Consider the following 14,687-nt stretch of genomic DNA (forward strand, 5'->3'; position numbering starts at 1 on the left):
AATGAAACAAGTTATATGAATTGTTGAATGTGAAACTGATGATGTGCCCTGTAACTTTCACTCAATCCACAATAAAAACCTTAAATTAAAAAAAAAACATGGTTGAAAAAAAAAATCATCATGAATATCACCAGAGATAAGAAAATATAATACAGTAAATCTATGAAACAGCAGGATACAGTTTTCTTTTTTTTTTTAAAGGAACTTTCAGAGAATAAAAAAGAGTTATTAGAAATTTACAGAATGACAGCAAAAAAATGAAAATTACAGTAGGAGGTAGTGAAGGATGGTGGTAGTGGTGGTGTGCAGTGGAGTCGGTTCCAACTCATAGCAATCTTTATGGGAGCAGATAGCCTCATCTTTCTCCCACAGAACAGCTGGTAGCTTCGAACTGCTGACCTTCAGGTTAGCAGCCTGGCTCAGAACCACTATGCTACCAGAGCAGTTAAGAAAATAGTACTTACAAACATTAACTTGGTGGTATAAGTCTCTGTTTGAGTTGGGCTGCAATCTCATGGTCAGCAGGTCAAAACTACCAGCTGTTCCATGGGAGAAAGATCAGGTTTTCTACTCCTGCAAAGATTTATAGCCACAGAAACCTTATACAGGGTTGCTGTGAGTGGGAACTAACTCCACGGCATATAACCACCACCACTTAAGTTTTTTTTTTCATCCAAAAGTTTTATTTATTTATATCCAAAAGTCTTATAGACAATCATTTCTCTATTTTACATATGAGAAATTAAATAGAGTTTAGCTTCCCCAGTCATAAAGCTAATAAAAGTGGCAACTACAGAAAAAAGAAAAAACAAATGTAAACTGGCAAAGAGAGAAGATAAGAAAATTAGTGGATCAATCCAGACAGCTCAACATTTTGAATAACACAGAATCCAAAAAGAAGAGAAAAAAAAAAAAACAAAGAAATAATTCAAGACACTTCCCAGACTGGAAGGCCATGAGAGTTTAGATTGAAAGGACCGACTGAGAAAGCTAGCCACTGGATAAACAGAGTCACACCAAGGAATGTCATTTTAAAATGTCAGAATTCTTAGGTCAAAATGAAGTTCCTAGGAGTTTTCAAAGAGAAAAAACTGAGATCTGAAATTATTATAGCATTTGGGCTTCTCCAAAGCCATACTAGAAGCTTCAAGTCAATGGATGGTGCAGTAGTTACAAAATACTCAAAAGAAAATGACTGCCAACCTAGAATAATTCATCAGTAAAGTGAGAGGACAGAATAAAAAAACTTTGGTCTGCCACACAAGGTTTTGGAGTCCTGGTGTAACGCTGTAGGATAAGCTCTGGACTGTTAACTGCAAGGTCAGTGATTCAAACTCACCAAATACTCTTTGCAACCCTATACAGGGTCACCATGAGTCAGAACTGACTCAACGGCATGTAAACAACTACAACAAACAAGGTTTCAAAAATTTTCCTTTTCATATGCGCATACACCAGGAAGCTCTGGATGATGTGCTCCAATAAAGTGAGTAAATAAACTAAGAAGACAAGGAAATCCCAGAAATACAGCAAGCCTCGAGAGCAATTGGAGTTCAGATTGGAGTAGGAAGACAGATGGATCTAACAACATGAAACTAACATAATACTGATGATTTGAAAATACTTAGAGGAAAGTCTGGGAATTAATTAATGATAGCATACAAAGAATTTTTAAAATATGACAGTTGTTCACTTAACTTTGTATCTTCTTTTCCTCTACTGAATACCTCTGACAACTTTGTTTCTTTGGAAAGTAAAAACTAAGTTCCTAAAGGTAAGGTTATCTTCATATAGGTTAGAAAAACTTGTCACTGTTTTCTTTTCAAATGGTATCATAATTATAAAATAAAGTGGAAGTTTCAGATGTAGAAGACCATCTACCTATATCATCTTAGGATCATTTAGCACCTCTGAGCTTCAAAAAGTGAAATAAAACCTATTCTAGAGCTTTATGTGCAGAATTAAACAAAGTAAGACATGTCAACATTCCTAGCATAATGTCAGGCACATGGTAAGCCTCAGTGCACGTTTGCTAGACCTAAATCATAGCGTCTGAAAGAGATGGAAACCACAATCAGCAGGCAGAGTCTTCCTCCACCACATACCTTCTGAGTTGTTGTGTTTGTCGTCTGTGTTGAGGGTTTGGTGAAGGTTATTTTTACAGGAGACATGTGAGGCGGCAAGGAATTGGCAATGCTCTGCATAATGTTACTCATCTTGGGGCTGCCACTCACAGGCACAGTAATCGTCTTTGAGACAGGAACAACAGCCTTTGGAACTTCCTTAAGGACAACGGGGGAGGAACTAGAAGAGTTTGTTCGTCTTCGTTTTCTGGGCTTTTCATCTTCATCTGAACAGCTAACACCTGAAAAGTGACAATATTGCTATACTTATACCAAACACAGCTTGCATTTCATACTTTAAAAAAAAACACCCTCTGTGGACATGAAGTCATCCTTGTCCTTTCCCTTTGTCTTAAGCCCAAGCAGTCAATAAATCCAATCAATCCTCCCTCAGAGAAGCTGTCATTGCCTTTCCCTTTTTTCTTTATTCCCTATAGTCAATGATCCATGTCAGAATTCCTCATATCCTGCTTGTATCTTAACAACATCCACCTAAAAGATTTCCATTCTACCTTCCATCCTGCTACCAATTACAAAATCTCATTTAATCATGCCATTGCCCACCTCAAATTCTTTAGCTTTTCTCTTCCTACAAGATGATATACAAAACCATGACAATATTTTACTTCTTTTTAAGAACACAGTACCCGGTGGTTCCATCTAATCCTGTGCACCTCTTCAATCTCAACATGCTGAACTGTTCACCATTCCTAAAGCCACCATACCACATTCTATCCATCTCTAGGTCTCTGGTTTCTACATACTAGGGGAATCCATCTACCACCAATGACTTCTTGATCATCTTCCAAGATGAAGCCATATCTTTCAATGAAGCGGAGTTAGTCCATATCTCCTCTGACTTTCTAAAGTACTCTGTATATGCTCTCCAGTATTACTTACCACAAAGCAATGTGCTTTGTAGCACATCTCCCAGAAGACAACTACATCTAATTAGTTTGCTTCCCCGATATAGTGCCATGCACATACGAAGTTGGGTAAATGAATAATGTGTAGTTACTTCATAACTACATATTGTGACTTCATATTTGGGATCAATGTCAATGTCTCAAAAATATTCAAAATTAGGTCTCTATAGTTATTTTAAAGACCACCTTGGCTAAATCTACAGAAATCGGATATAAACTTAATTAATAATTCCAGATTTTTAGTTTTTTTCTTTATGGACTAAAGCCTCAGTTGCTTTTGTAATAGCTTTTAAAACTCAAGTGAGAAACATAAAACCTAGAAACCTACAAAAGAAATCTCTACAGAGCAGGCATAAATAATTATATAGCATGTTTCATAGAACTGCTAATAAAGCATAGCTCCTTCTACCTTCAATTTCGACTCTATAATTTAAACAAAACTGACAATGACCTAGAATCATTCCTGTCTAAAACAGCAAACTCTGCCCCTGAAAATTAAAAATAAATCAAATTTATAATTATACTAGAAAAAATGAAGATTAAACATAAATGATCTCTAGTTGTATCAAAAGCATAACAGAAATTAAAAAATTTTAAAGTGAATTTGAAACCAAACTGCTTCACAGGGTAGAATCAATGGGTTAAAAACTACAAATAAAAAAAACTTTTTAAAAAATTACATTCAATTAGAAATATAAAAGATGGACTCTAGAATGCTTCACTGGACCTATCATTCAGATGATGCACAATATAAAATAATTTAAGGAAATCCTAGAGACTACAGTTACAGAAGTAAACATTGAATAAGCAAATTCCTTCAGTTTTTCTATTCACAGCTCTATTCCATGACAAAGCAAGTGAATACTTGAAGGATTGTACTGTTCAAAGGCAGATTCCCCACAGAGAGCCAAAAAGAAGTCATTTCTCAACCCCAGAGCTGATTAAAAAGAAAAATATACCAAGTCACATGTAAAGAAAGGAATTCTTCAGAATCATAAAAAAGCGACTGCTAATATCCAAACAGTGGACCTGTGATTTAATCCAGGAAAGCAGATCTGATCAGAGCCTCTGCTTCAGCATTTAGCCAAGATGGCCCTGATAACACTGAGAGTATCACTTACTTTTGACATAAACAGTACTTCCACTTGGCAAGACAACTACATTGGAGGCAGGACTGGCAGGTCTTGGAGACTTAACCGTTGCTATGCTGCCACTTGGAACAGGGGTAGAGGTTGGGGTTGACGTGGTACTTGTGTAGGAATAGCAAACCACTACTAAAGGAACGATAAAAAAGTTTGCTGTTAACTTTCACCAAAACTGTCCAGGTACACAGCAAAATTACTTTTTTTATTGCAGGCCCATTTTAACATTTTGATGTGATCAGTAGTTAAGAGGCCAGTACTAGGTATTAAGTCCACAAGTTAAAGAATTCCTACAAGGCATCACTTTTACGGTATTCCCCAAGTATTTAACAGCTGTCTATACATGACAGTGCCAATACAGAAGAAAGCAGTTACAAATAAATCACGTTGAAAATTATCCTGAAGAAAATTTAAAGTTATTTTTTTATTCATGGCAGGAGCTGGACAACAGGCATGAACTTGTATTTCCTTTTAATACTAATAGCAGTACCCATGATGAAGTGATAAATAATTTTCCCTAATCATAACAATTACCAGCAAGGCTTTTAGGAAGAAACCAAGACAAGGTTCTTTTATTATGAACCAGTTCACTAGTCATTTGCCATCCAAGCAGTACTGCAATAATTCCACTAAAAGAATGTTATTATGTCAACCTCTTCATTCTGTGAAGGGACACACTCAATGACAGACACAATAGCTTAAAGCTACTATTGACTAAAAACTATTGAGTACCAAGCACTACGCTGAATCCTTTCTGTACATTAACACTAAATCTCACAAAACCATTATCTTCATTTTAAAGAGGAAGAACCTGAGATTCACAGAAGCTAAAGGACTTGCTGAAGATCACACATAGTTTGGAAATGGCAAACTAGACTTCAAACACAGATTTGACTATGGAAAATCTTATACTGTTTCCACTTTACTAGAAAAGTGATAGATAGAAATTTAAAAGTGGGAAGGGAGGAAAGATACTCCTTCTATAACATATAAAACAAAGATTCAATGAAAAATAAGTGTGCACAGTCTTTCTCCAAAGCATAAATTTCCTTCAGCCTAAAGCAGAGACTGGCAGGCATAAAAAGAATGTCTCACTCTGCCCCACAGCCCCTTGGTAGGCAAGACAATTCTCCAAAGTAACCTGACAACTGCATTGTTTTTAGGGTTACTTTCATGCAACAACAAAATAAGCTACTAGAGTCAATCCAAATATGCTCTCTCAAATTTAATATTACTCTTGGTGGCCTCAAGAGAATTCCCGGATTTAAAAAGCACATGTCAATTACTAGATTAAGTAACAATAAAGAAACCTTCCTTTCTGTGAGGTAATCCCCAGTGGATTCATTCTGCACAGAGCCTAAAACAGAGAAATAGCATAGACCTTTGATTCCAGAAGACAAAAAGAGAGCTGTATTTTTTGAAGCTATCAGTTCAGCACCTTCATCCAGCAGCTACATGAATTCTGTCATCGTATTTATTTTTAACAGCACTTATTAAAGGTCTTTTATCCAATTCTAACAAGACACACTGATGTCAAAAATTCATTCCAAGAGACCTGTGCAATTTTGTGATTAACATAATTCAGACTTTCAACAAAAAGGAGAATTCACTTTGGCTAAGACTAAATAATCTGGCAATTTCCAGCTGCAGAATCCCTATGCTTTACAACTTTTAAAGACTGGAATAAAAATAGTTGAAAAATAAGATAATTTTTCTTAAACTAAAAAGGTTCTGAGAAAAATAACCTCTATACACAGAAATATCTTTCTACTCACCTTCCTTGCTTCCTGTTTCTGCAGGCACTGGAAGAGATGCATTGTGCTGAATAGCTGCATTGGCAACAGCATTAGCTGTTACAGTGAAAGCAGTTTGGGGAACCAGCCGGGGCATAAGTGGTACCAATCGACGACCTTCAATGGACCATTCTGAAGAGCTATTAGGTCCAGACATACTAAACAAAAAAGAAAACGCTGCTACAAGGGTTCTCAATCACTAAAAACAATCAAACAAACAAACTTTTTTAATTATAGAAAGTGTCCTTACTGAATGAGAAAGGCTTCAGAATAAGCAAGATCAAAATTATGAATAATTAGAATTCAAGGAACTTCATACACATTTAGGTCCTTACACATTTTTTTTATTCTATAATCTGAATTTCTATAATGAACAAAGTTGAAATAATGACATTTCCCCCTTGATTTCAGTATTAATATTGACTTCAGTAGCATTCATCTAAGTCTGGTAAAATATTTCCACTAATTTTTAAACTTAGTTTTGTAATTAAAGCAAAAAGTACTTATAGTATTAAGAATAGGATTTTCCTTAATAATTAAAATTGGAATTTACTGGAACTTTTGCAAAATAAAAGCTTTTTATCTAACTGCCTGCATGGGCAGAAGTTCTAAGGCTTTCAAACAAGGGAAATTGAGGCAGTAAACGAGGGGAAGTAGGTAGTGAGGGATGGAAGAGGATTGTATATGTCATAGTATGTGTTACTGACAATGTACTGTATATTATCTTCCTGGTTAAAAATAAATTCAATCTAAGGACACTGGAAGAAACCTGACACTTATTTATTTGCATTTATTTCTATCATTCTTCGCTCTTAAGAAGAATTAAACTCTATGTCTAAGCAGACACCACACTCTCAAGTTTTCTACCCTAAACTTCTAAAACAAATTTATGAGAAATCCAGCCAAAGGTAGAAATATCAAAAGGTGTTAGTTACTTGTCTTGACTATGTTACTTCTCTTGGCTTAGCCCCATGAATGACTCTGATTAGGGATTAGTATCAAAGTTTAAACTTCACCCAGAATGAAGGAGTCAATCGGTCATCTTTCTTTACTGCAGAGTTTTACCCATTTTTCAAATCTAGAAATTCTACAACCAAACCTAGACTTTACGATTGTATGTCCACTAATTCTCCAGCTTTAGACAGAATTCACAAAAACCCTTGTTAGTGAATAGAATGATAATGATGATGGTAATAATGACAGTTAACATCAATTAAGCACTTATTATATGTCAGGCACTGTTCTAAACATTTTACATGTAGTATTAATTCATATAAATCTCTCAATAATCCTATGAAATAGGAACTATTTTCTCTCCATTTTATAGAAGGAGAAATTGAGTCACAGAGAGGTTTAATAACTTACCTAAGGTCACATAGTTACTAAATGTCTCCTTCAACAAGTATACATTATACTACTGAAATTAATTATCACATCATAAGTACACAGTATAAAAATGTTTCAAATGAGCTTTATGTGTAACTTTGCCTTTAATTAATACTAACCGGGTATTAGCGCTGTCTAATTGTCACCAACTTTCACTGAATGAAACAAATTACTTCACAATTTGAGAAGAATTTAGTTTAAGTTCAGTTTAGAAAAGAATTTCTAAATGCTGATTAATCCAGCTGAATTACTATGGGAAGTCCATAAATTCCTTCATGGTTGAATAGTCCTACATAAAGGCAGGACTCCTGGCTGGATCAGCAATGGACTGCAAACCACAGCGTCTGTGGTTCAAACCCACCAGCTGCTCCTCAGAAACTCTACACAGGGCCAGTATGAGGCAGAATTGCCTCGACAGCACTTATCAGCAACGTGAAGGCAAGGGCAAGAGGACTCCCTAAAACCCACTAAGAAATTTGTCATTATATCATCTCTACATTGATGCTGCTTCTGAAAAGGAGAATGGTACAATGGTAAGAGACAGAAAAGAGCTACTGCTAATTGTCAAAAAAAATTTTTTTAATCCTAAACGTTATTCGGTATGGTTGTCTTGTTTTACTATCATTTTACTAGACTATCACTAATAAACTTGCTTGGTAAGAGCTTACCACATAATGTCTACACTTACCTTTAAAAGTTAGGTATTTTTCTCCTGCTATTATCTGGTGCATTTTTAAATAGTGGCAGAAATTATGGGAGATTAATAATATGAAGCACATGAACATATGCTGTTGAAAAGGCAAAACTTGCAGTGCAAAAGACACAACTGCAACTTTTAATAAAGATCTATGAATCTTCCAAATTTCCACTCATGCAAACATGCTAAAACTTGAAATGAGTGAAAAATTAAGTACCATGTTAGAATTTGATTTTTAAAACACTACCTGCTCAATAACGAGGGTGTAAATAAGTATTACTTGCAAAGTCACCTAAAGTGAATTTTATAGACTTTTAGAAACATCTTACTGCTTTGATCCAATGCAATACCTTAGTCTCAATGTAAGAATGCCTCTCTGTTTATACTAAGTATGGCAAGGGAGGGTAGAAATCCTTGCTCTTTTTTCCCCTTCTGTAAGAAATTTCAGATGTTATTAATAAAACTAGCTTGGCCCTCACATCCACTAGCACACAAGGCATCAGCAAGAATTCACTGTGTATGTTTGGCTGATGGGGAAAGGGTGAAGAGAGCATAAATTCCAGACAGCCATTTTCTTCTGATCCTAAAGACAATTCTGTCAAGAGCGGCCTAGTTAAAAAATCAGAAACTTCTTGACATCTAGAGCTTTATAATGCAATATTCTGACATAATTCAAAACTGAATTAGAAAATCAAATTTAATAAATGTCTGATGTCAAACAATAAGCATGTGTTATGCCTAAAGCCACAAGCCACAAGCAAGGTTCTTTGATCTCAGATACCCTACTCCTTTTGTTTCCCCACTCCTTTGTGCTCAGTCTTCTAGACTTTCTCATCCCCTTTTGACCACATTCCTTCTGGCCTAAACTGCTGTTCTGAGTGGGGGAGGGAAGGGAGAGGAGAAAGGAAATGCAGTCAGTTCTGATGCATTCCATCTCGGCTATAGTTGTTTTTTCAGGCTCCCAGTTTAGCTTAAAACCAAGCTTAAAGCCCTCATAAACATAATCTAAAGAGCCCTGGTGGTGCAGTGGTTAAGTACTCAACTTCTAATTGAAAGCTTGGTGATTCAAACCCAGCAGCTACTCCATGGGAGAAAGATGCGGCAGTCTGCTTCCCTAAAGATTACCGTCTTGGAAGCAGTATGTGGGTACAGAACTGCCATGAGTCGGAATCAACAGGAGGGCAATAGGGTTTATAATCTTTGGAACTAGGTTCTGTGAACTTCTGAAGGAAAGAAGGTTGAGTAGACAGAGAGAATGAGGGATCTATACCCACCTCACAAACCCCCAATCACTGACGCTTGGGCTCAACAAATAAATATAATATCTGATCAAACTAAAACAACAATACAAAATATTAAAACAGGAGTATTGAAAGACCTAAGTAGCTTAAAATTATACACTGAAGTAAACTCTTTTTAAAAAAATGAAATTCATGTATTAAAGAAATCAGAAAGGAGAGAAAGAGAGGAAACAACAGGCAGATAAAAGCCAACTCTCAATTATCCATGCTAATGGATAGAGGAGGGAAAGGGAGAGGTCAAATAGATTAAGGAAACCCATGTATTATCCAAAAAGATATTGGTAAATACTTGTACATTCTTCCACCAAACCTTTTCCAAGACAACTAGCACATAGTAAAGTGGCTAATTAAATTTTTACTTCCTCTCCCTTCCCACCCTCTGACTAGCAAAATGGCTCAAGGGTAGACAGCATTAGGAGGGGAAGAGAAGAAAAAGCAAGGAGCACGGTTAATTCATAAATGGAATAATGTGCCCCTGAATAATTGAGAGCTTCAATTTTTAAATAAAAACAAGAAAAAGCCTGAAATAATAATAACCTATTTGCATACCTGTAACTTGGTCTTTCACCCAAATATAAGGATAAATTCATTCTTGGAAGGGGAAAAAAGGAAAAGGAGACTAAATAAATGTTATTCTTTAAGTATGAAACTGATGCATCAACTTACAACCCACAATACTATTCCAATGCTTCTATGGTACTAAGTTTGTCTTTAAGTGCCCCTGAGAGCAAACTACTGTTGATTACTTGCTTATCTAGCATGTAAGTTTCCTATTACCAGCTCTCAAATTAGAATCTAGGCTCAGTTACTATTTTAGAGCACCTCAATTCTAAAGTTTAGACCAAATTTTAAAAGGAACACATAAATATTTTAATCTTTCAACCATGTTAACGAGACAACTAAATACTAAATGTCTCAAATGGAAAATTTCCCAATTTCTATAATGCAACCTACCACTGGAACATTGTAAAACTGCAGGTCAAACAGCTAAACCTTCAAACTAGACAGTAAAAAAGGTAGCAGCCCATTTTGTAAGCTAGGCAAAACGAGGCACAATTGAGCTAATGAATCTCTGGCAGTCAATTCAAGTTCTGCCAATTGGTTCAAATATATTCATTTATTAAAAGTTTATCACATTATGGAAGTGCATTGGATTTTTTCCTTTAGGTTTTTTTTCACATTAAAACATAGAAATAGAACACAAATAAATTATACTATAAGAAAGTTTATGAAGCATTCCCATCATTGTGCATTGGTATTTAAAGGCTAATTTCTGTTCCTCTGTTTTTAGAAGGCGCTGTCACCAGACATACTCTATTAATGCTTGATCTCTTCACTCAGGCTTTCACCATCCTTCAACCCCAACTGTCAAATAGTTTCAATGACCTGAAAATAATTTGATAGACTCCTGTATCATTTTATGCTGTTGGCTTTTAAAATGTATGAAATCCTTATTTCCTAAAAGCAGAACGTTATTTTACAGTCTTTTTTCTGAATCTCAAAATCCATGAAGCAATTAGTCAAATATTTTAAAATGTATAATGCCTATTTATAAAGCAACATACATATCAAATACCATTAAAAATAACTTCTAAGGGACTGTCAAATTTGGGGGGCACACTACATTGTTATTAAACTTTGCTTCAAATAAGTGAATCATCTGCTAAACTGTGGTGCTCTTTAGTTATACAGCGATCTCACTGTTAACAGGATTTGACCTGAGTAGTTAAAGCTTGCCTAACCAAATGCAAAACATAACCAACTGAGTAATCAGTTAACATACTGGTCAGGATCCCCGAGTTTAGAGATATTACTAGTAAGATAAGAGACTCAGGAACCTGCTATACAATAGGAAGATTTTCAAAATTATGTTATACTATGTCATAAAAAAATCAGGGGTGGTATGACTAATGGCTTACTTATGTGCAATTGTTGTTAACCGTTCATCGTTTACTGCTCTCCGAACTTCAGCACGGTGGCGTTCTGTTGAGATGCTATGAGAAAAAATAGCCATTATAGAACTCTGCCAAGCAGGCAGCTCTTTTCTATACTTTTATTAATGTTTAAATCAACATTTTGCTTTGGGTAGGGTGGGGGACAAGATTGATTGATGAAAAGATATAGATAGGGTCTACTATATATCTTCAACTGCTTTAATGCTATAGAAAAGGAATGATACTGATTCTGTGTAACTGCAGAAAGAATTAGTTGCAAATTAGAAATCACAGAAAAATAAATTCAGCTTGGTAGCAAGGAAGTATTTCTAAAACTCAAAACTATCAGAAAATGGAGTCCTGGTGCACCACTGTAGGATAAGCACCAGACTGCTAACCACAAGCTTGGAGGTTCAAGCCCACCAATCACTCCTTGGAACCCCTATACAGGGCCCCTATGAGTCAGAACCGACTCGACAACACTTAATAACAACAACATCATAAAAGGCAAATGAGTTATAAGAATTACATGTATTGTGTAGAAAAGCATCTTCACACTAGTACTGACAGTTTGGATATGAGATAAAACAACATAAAGGAATGATTGACCAAAACAAACAAAAAACCCTATTCATTTGGCAAGCAAAATTATTCATTTATTGGATATCTACAGGAGGGACCAGTCACTGGAGAAGAATATCATGTTTGGTAAGGTGGAGGGTCAGAGAAAAAGAGGAAGACCCCCAGCGAGATGGATTGGCACAGTGGCAGCACCAATGGGTTCAAGCATGGCAACAATTGTGAGGCTGGCCCAGGACCGGGCAGTGTTTCATTCTGTTGTGCATAGAGTCACTAGAAGTCAGTACCGACTTGATGACACCTAACAACAACATTACTGGAGTCCTGGTATGGACTTTCACTAGGATTTTTCATGGATTCAAGGGTCATCACTCTAGTTGGAATACGAAAGAAGAGACTATGCTCAAGACTGAGACTACATACTCACTACCCACTTATCTAAAAACAGCATTCCCCTTGTAGTCTGTGCTTCCCCTCAACAAAGGCATTCTAGATCTTCAGCCCTTCTTTCCTTCACCCTGTCAAACAGTACCTCCCTTTCCTAGGAGGCCCAAACTAAAAGTCAGCTGCTTCTAAACTTATAAATTAGTTATACAAGCTTCTGTCTCAGGTCACAGGACAAGTCTGGGATCTGTAAGCACCTACGTGAATACCATCCTGTGAAAACCTCTGTTCTTCAGCTTAACTGGAGAGTTCTCCGAGTGAATAGCATGGGTCCTGGTGGCACCGTGAACAGTAATGAAACACCTCAGAACGAAATCTCCAGAGTCACTTCTCACAAACGTTTATGATCATTTACCTAAGAACTTTTGAGAGTTCTCCAAGAAGATCTTTCTTTTCCTTGGTGAGATCCCCCTGTGCCCGAAGTGCACTGATAACTCCAGCATATGCCTCCAATTCTAGAAGAAGAAAATTATTTTATCAAGATAGGTCTTCAATATTTTACTATGATGGCTACACATAGCAAAACTTCAGGGTGAAAAACAATAAATCAACCATAAATCCTTTTTAAATTCCTTTCACAAAGCTTATCTAAAAACAGATTAAAATGTGGCTTTCATAATTTTATAACATTGTTTTGTTATTAACTCATGGAAGTCATGTATGTAAAATGTTTAGATAGAAAAATCTAATAGTAAACATTTAGTATCATACATTGTTGCTAAAGAACACTTCACTCAGGTCTTACCAACACACTGGGAATAGGCTCCAAGTGATGCAAGAAGGATGATATGAAGAGCTTTTCCCATTATTGAAAGGTACCTTCACTGATCAACCCTTCAGATAACTCCTTAGCCCTGCCTTAGGAATTAAACAATATTCTACCTCTCTCCTAGGTAGCTGTCAAAAAGAATACAGTACAACTGGAAAATAGTAGAATGAGAATCAAATAAGCAGATTCTGGCTCCAGCACTGCCACTTACTAGTTGTGTGACCTTGGACAAATTCATTCTCATCTCTGAATCTCAGGTTCCTTATCTAGAAGGAACTTCTAAGGTACCTTCCAACTCTAAGATCCTCTGCATGTATTTAAACAAAAAAACAACAGATACAGTTGCTGTCGAGTCAATTCTAACTCATAGCAACCCCATGTATGTTAGAGTAGAATTGTGCCCCACAGGGTTTTAAATGGCTGATTTTTTTTTTCAAGTAGATTGTCAGGTCTTTCTTGTGAGACAACTCTTGGTGATTAAAATCAAACCAAATCCACTGCCATCGACTCAATTCCAACTCATAGAGGGCCTACAGAACAAGAGTAGAACTGCCCTTCAGGGTTTCCAAGACCATAAATCTTTACGGTACCAAACAGCCTCATCTTTCTTCCTCGGAGTAGCTGGTAGGTTCGAATCCATGACTTTGTGGGTAGCAGTCTAATGCAAAATTCACTGTGTTATCAGGGATTCTTTCTTGGTGATTGTTGTTTTTAAGCGCCATCAATTCGGTTTTGACTCACTGTGACTCTGTATATGGTTTCCTAGAAGTGGCTGGTAGGTTTGATGTGCCAACCTGATGGCTAACAATCCAGTGCTTATCTAATAATGCCACACAGCAACCAGGACATAATATGCTAAATCTTAATGCCAGATAGTGTCATTTAACAATCTTTTTCACAGAAACCACTGTTACGAAAAATTTTTAAGTCCATCCCTAATCTGCTTAAATTATAAAATCATAAAGTCCCCAATAAACAATGCATGTCTTCCAATGTAGTCCTCTTGGGTACTACCTTTGTGTAGTCCCTCCCCACATGACTCAGCTTGGCATGGGACTTGTTTTGGCCAATGGAACAAGCACGATGTAAGCAGAAGCTGGCCAAATACTTGCACTAGTTGCCTTGCTCTCTTGGAACCTTGAGATCACCAAGCAACGAAGATAGCTGGGATGAAAGGCCACAATGAGAGGCCCAGTCATCTCAGTTAAAGCCAGTCTCCATCTTATAAGCTATTGCTGAGACAGCCATATGAGAACTCAAGCAAGATCAGCAATCCACAGAAGTGTGAGGAATGACAGAATGGTTATTGTTTGAAATCATTAGCATTAGAAGAGAAGAGATATCTGAGTAAAACAAAACAATGAGAAATAAATGTCCAGGTTCCTATGAGTATCTGCTACTTGCCCATGCTTGGCACACACAAGATACTCCATAAATATTAGCTAAATGAATGCATGCATGCATGTTGTTGTTGTTGTCAGGTGCCATCGAGTTGGAACCGAATCATAGCGACCCCATGCACAGCAGAACGAAACAATGTCCGATCCTGGGCCAACCTCACTACTGCTGCCACACTTGTCGCCATCAATCATG

The 14,687-nt window shown here is 36.5% G+C and overlaps 1 protein-coding gene across 5 annotated transcripts in view; it reads right to left on the bottom strand.

Annotated features, from left to right (window-relative positions):
• LOC102829843 (chromosome unknown open reading frame, human C11orf30) overlaps window positions 1–14,687 on the bottom strand; it is a 109,494-nt gene that overhangs the window by 83,175 nt on the left and 11,632 nt on the right. For 2 of the 5 annotated variants that reach the window (XM_006865004.1, XM_006865003.1), the window contains exons 2-7: window positions 12,681–12,780; window positions 11,288–11,362; window positions 9,918–9,959; window positions 5,967–6,142; window positions 4,171–4,323; window positions 2,106–2,365 (exon numbers count right to left, since the gene is read on the bottom strand). In XM_006865004.1, the coding sequence (XP_006865066.1) occupies window positions 2,106–2,365; window positions 4,171–4,323; window positions 5,967–6,142; window positions 9,918–9,959; window positions 11,288–11,362; window positions 12,681–12,780 (806 nt within the window). The remainder of the gene's footprint in view (window positions 1–2,105; window positions 2,366–4,170; window positions 4,324–5,966; window positions 6,143–9,917; window positions 9,960–11,287; window positions 11,363–12,680; window positions 12,781–14,687) is intronic. The other 3 variants (XM_006865007.1, XM_006865005.1, XM_006865006.1) reach the window with 2 other exon arrangements.

This window comes from Chrysochloris asiatica, unplaced genomic scaffold, assembly GCF_000296735.1.
Source record: "Chrysochloris asiatica unplaced genomic scaffold, ChrAsi1.0 scaffold00074, whole genome shotgun sequence".
In the NCBI taxonomy this organism is placed as follows: Eukaryota; Metazoa; Chordata; class Mammalia; order Afrosoricida; family Chrysochloridae; genus Chrysochloris; species Chrysochloris asiatica.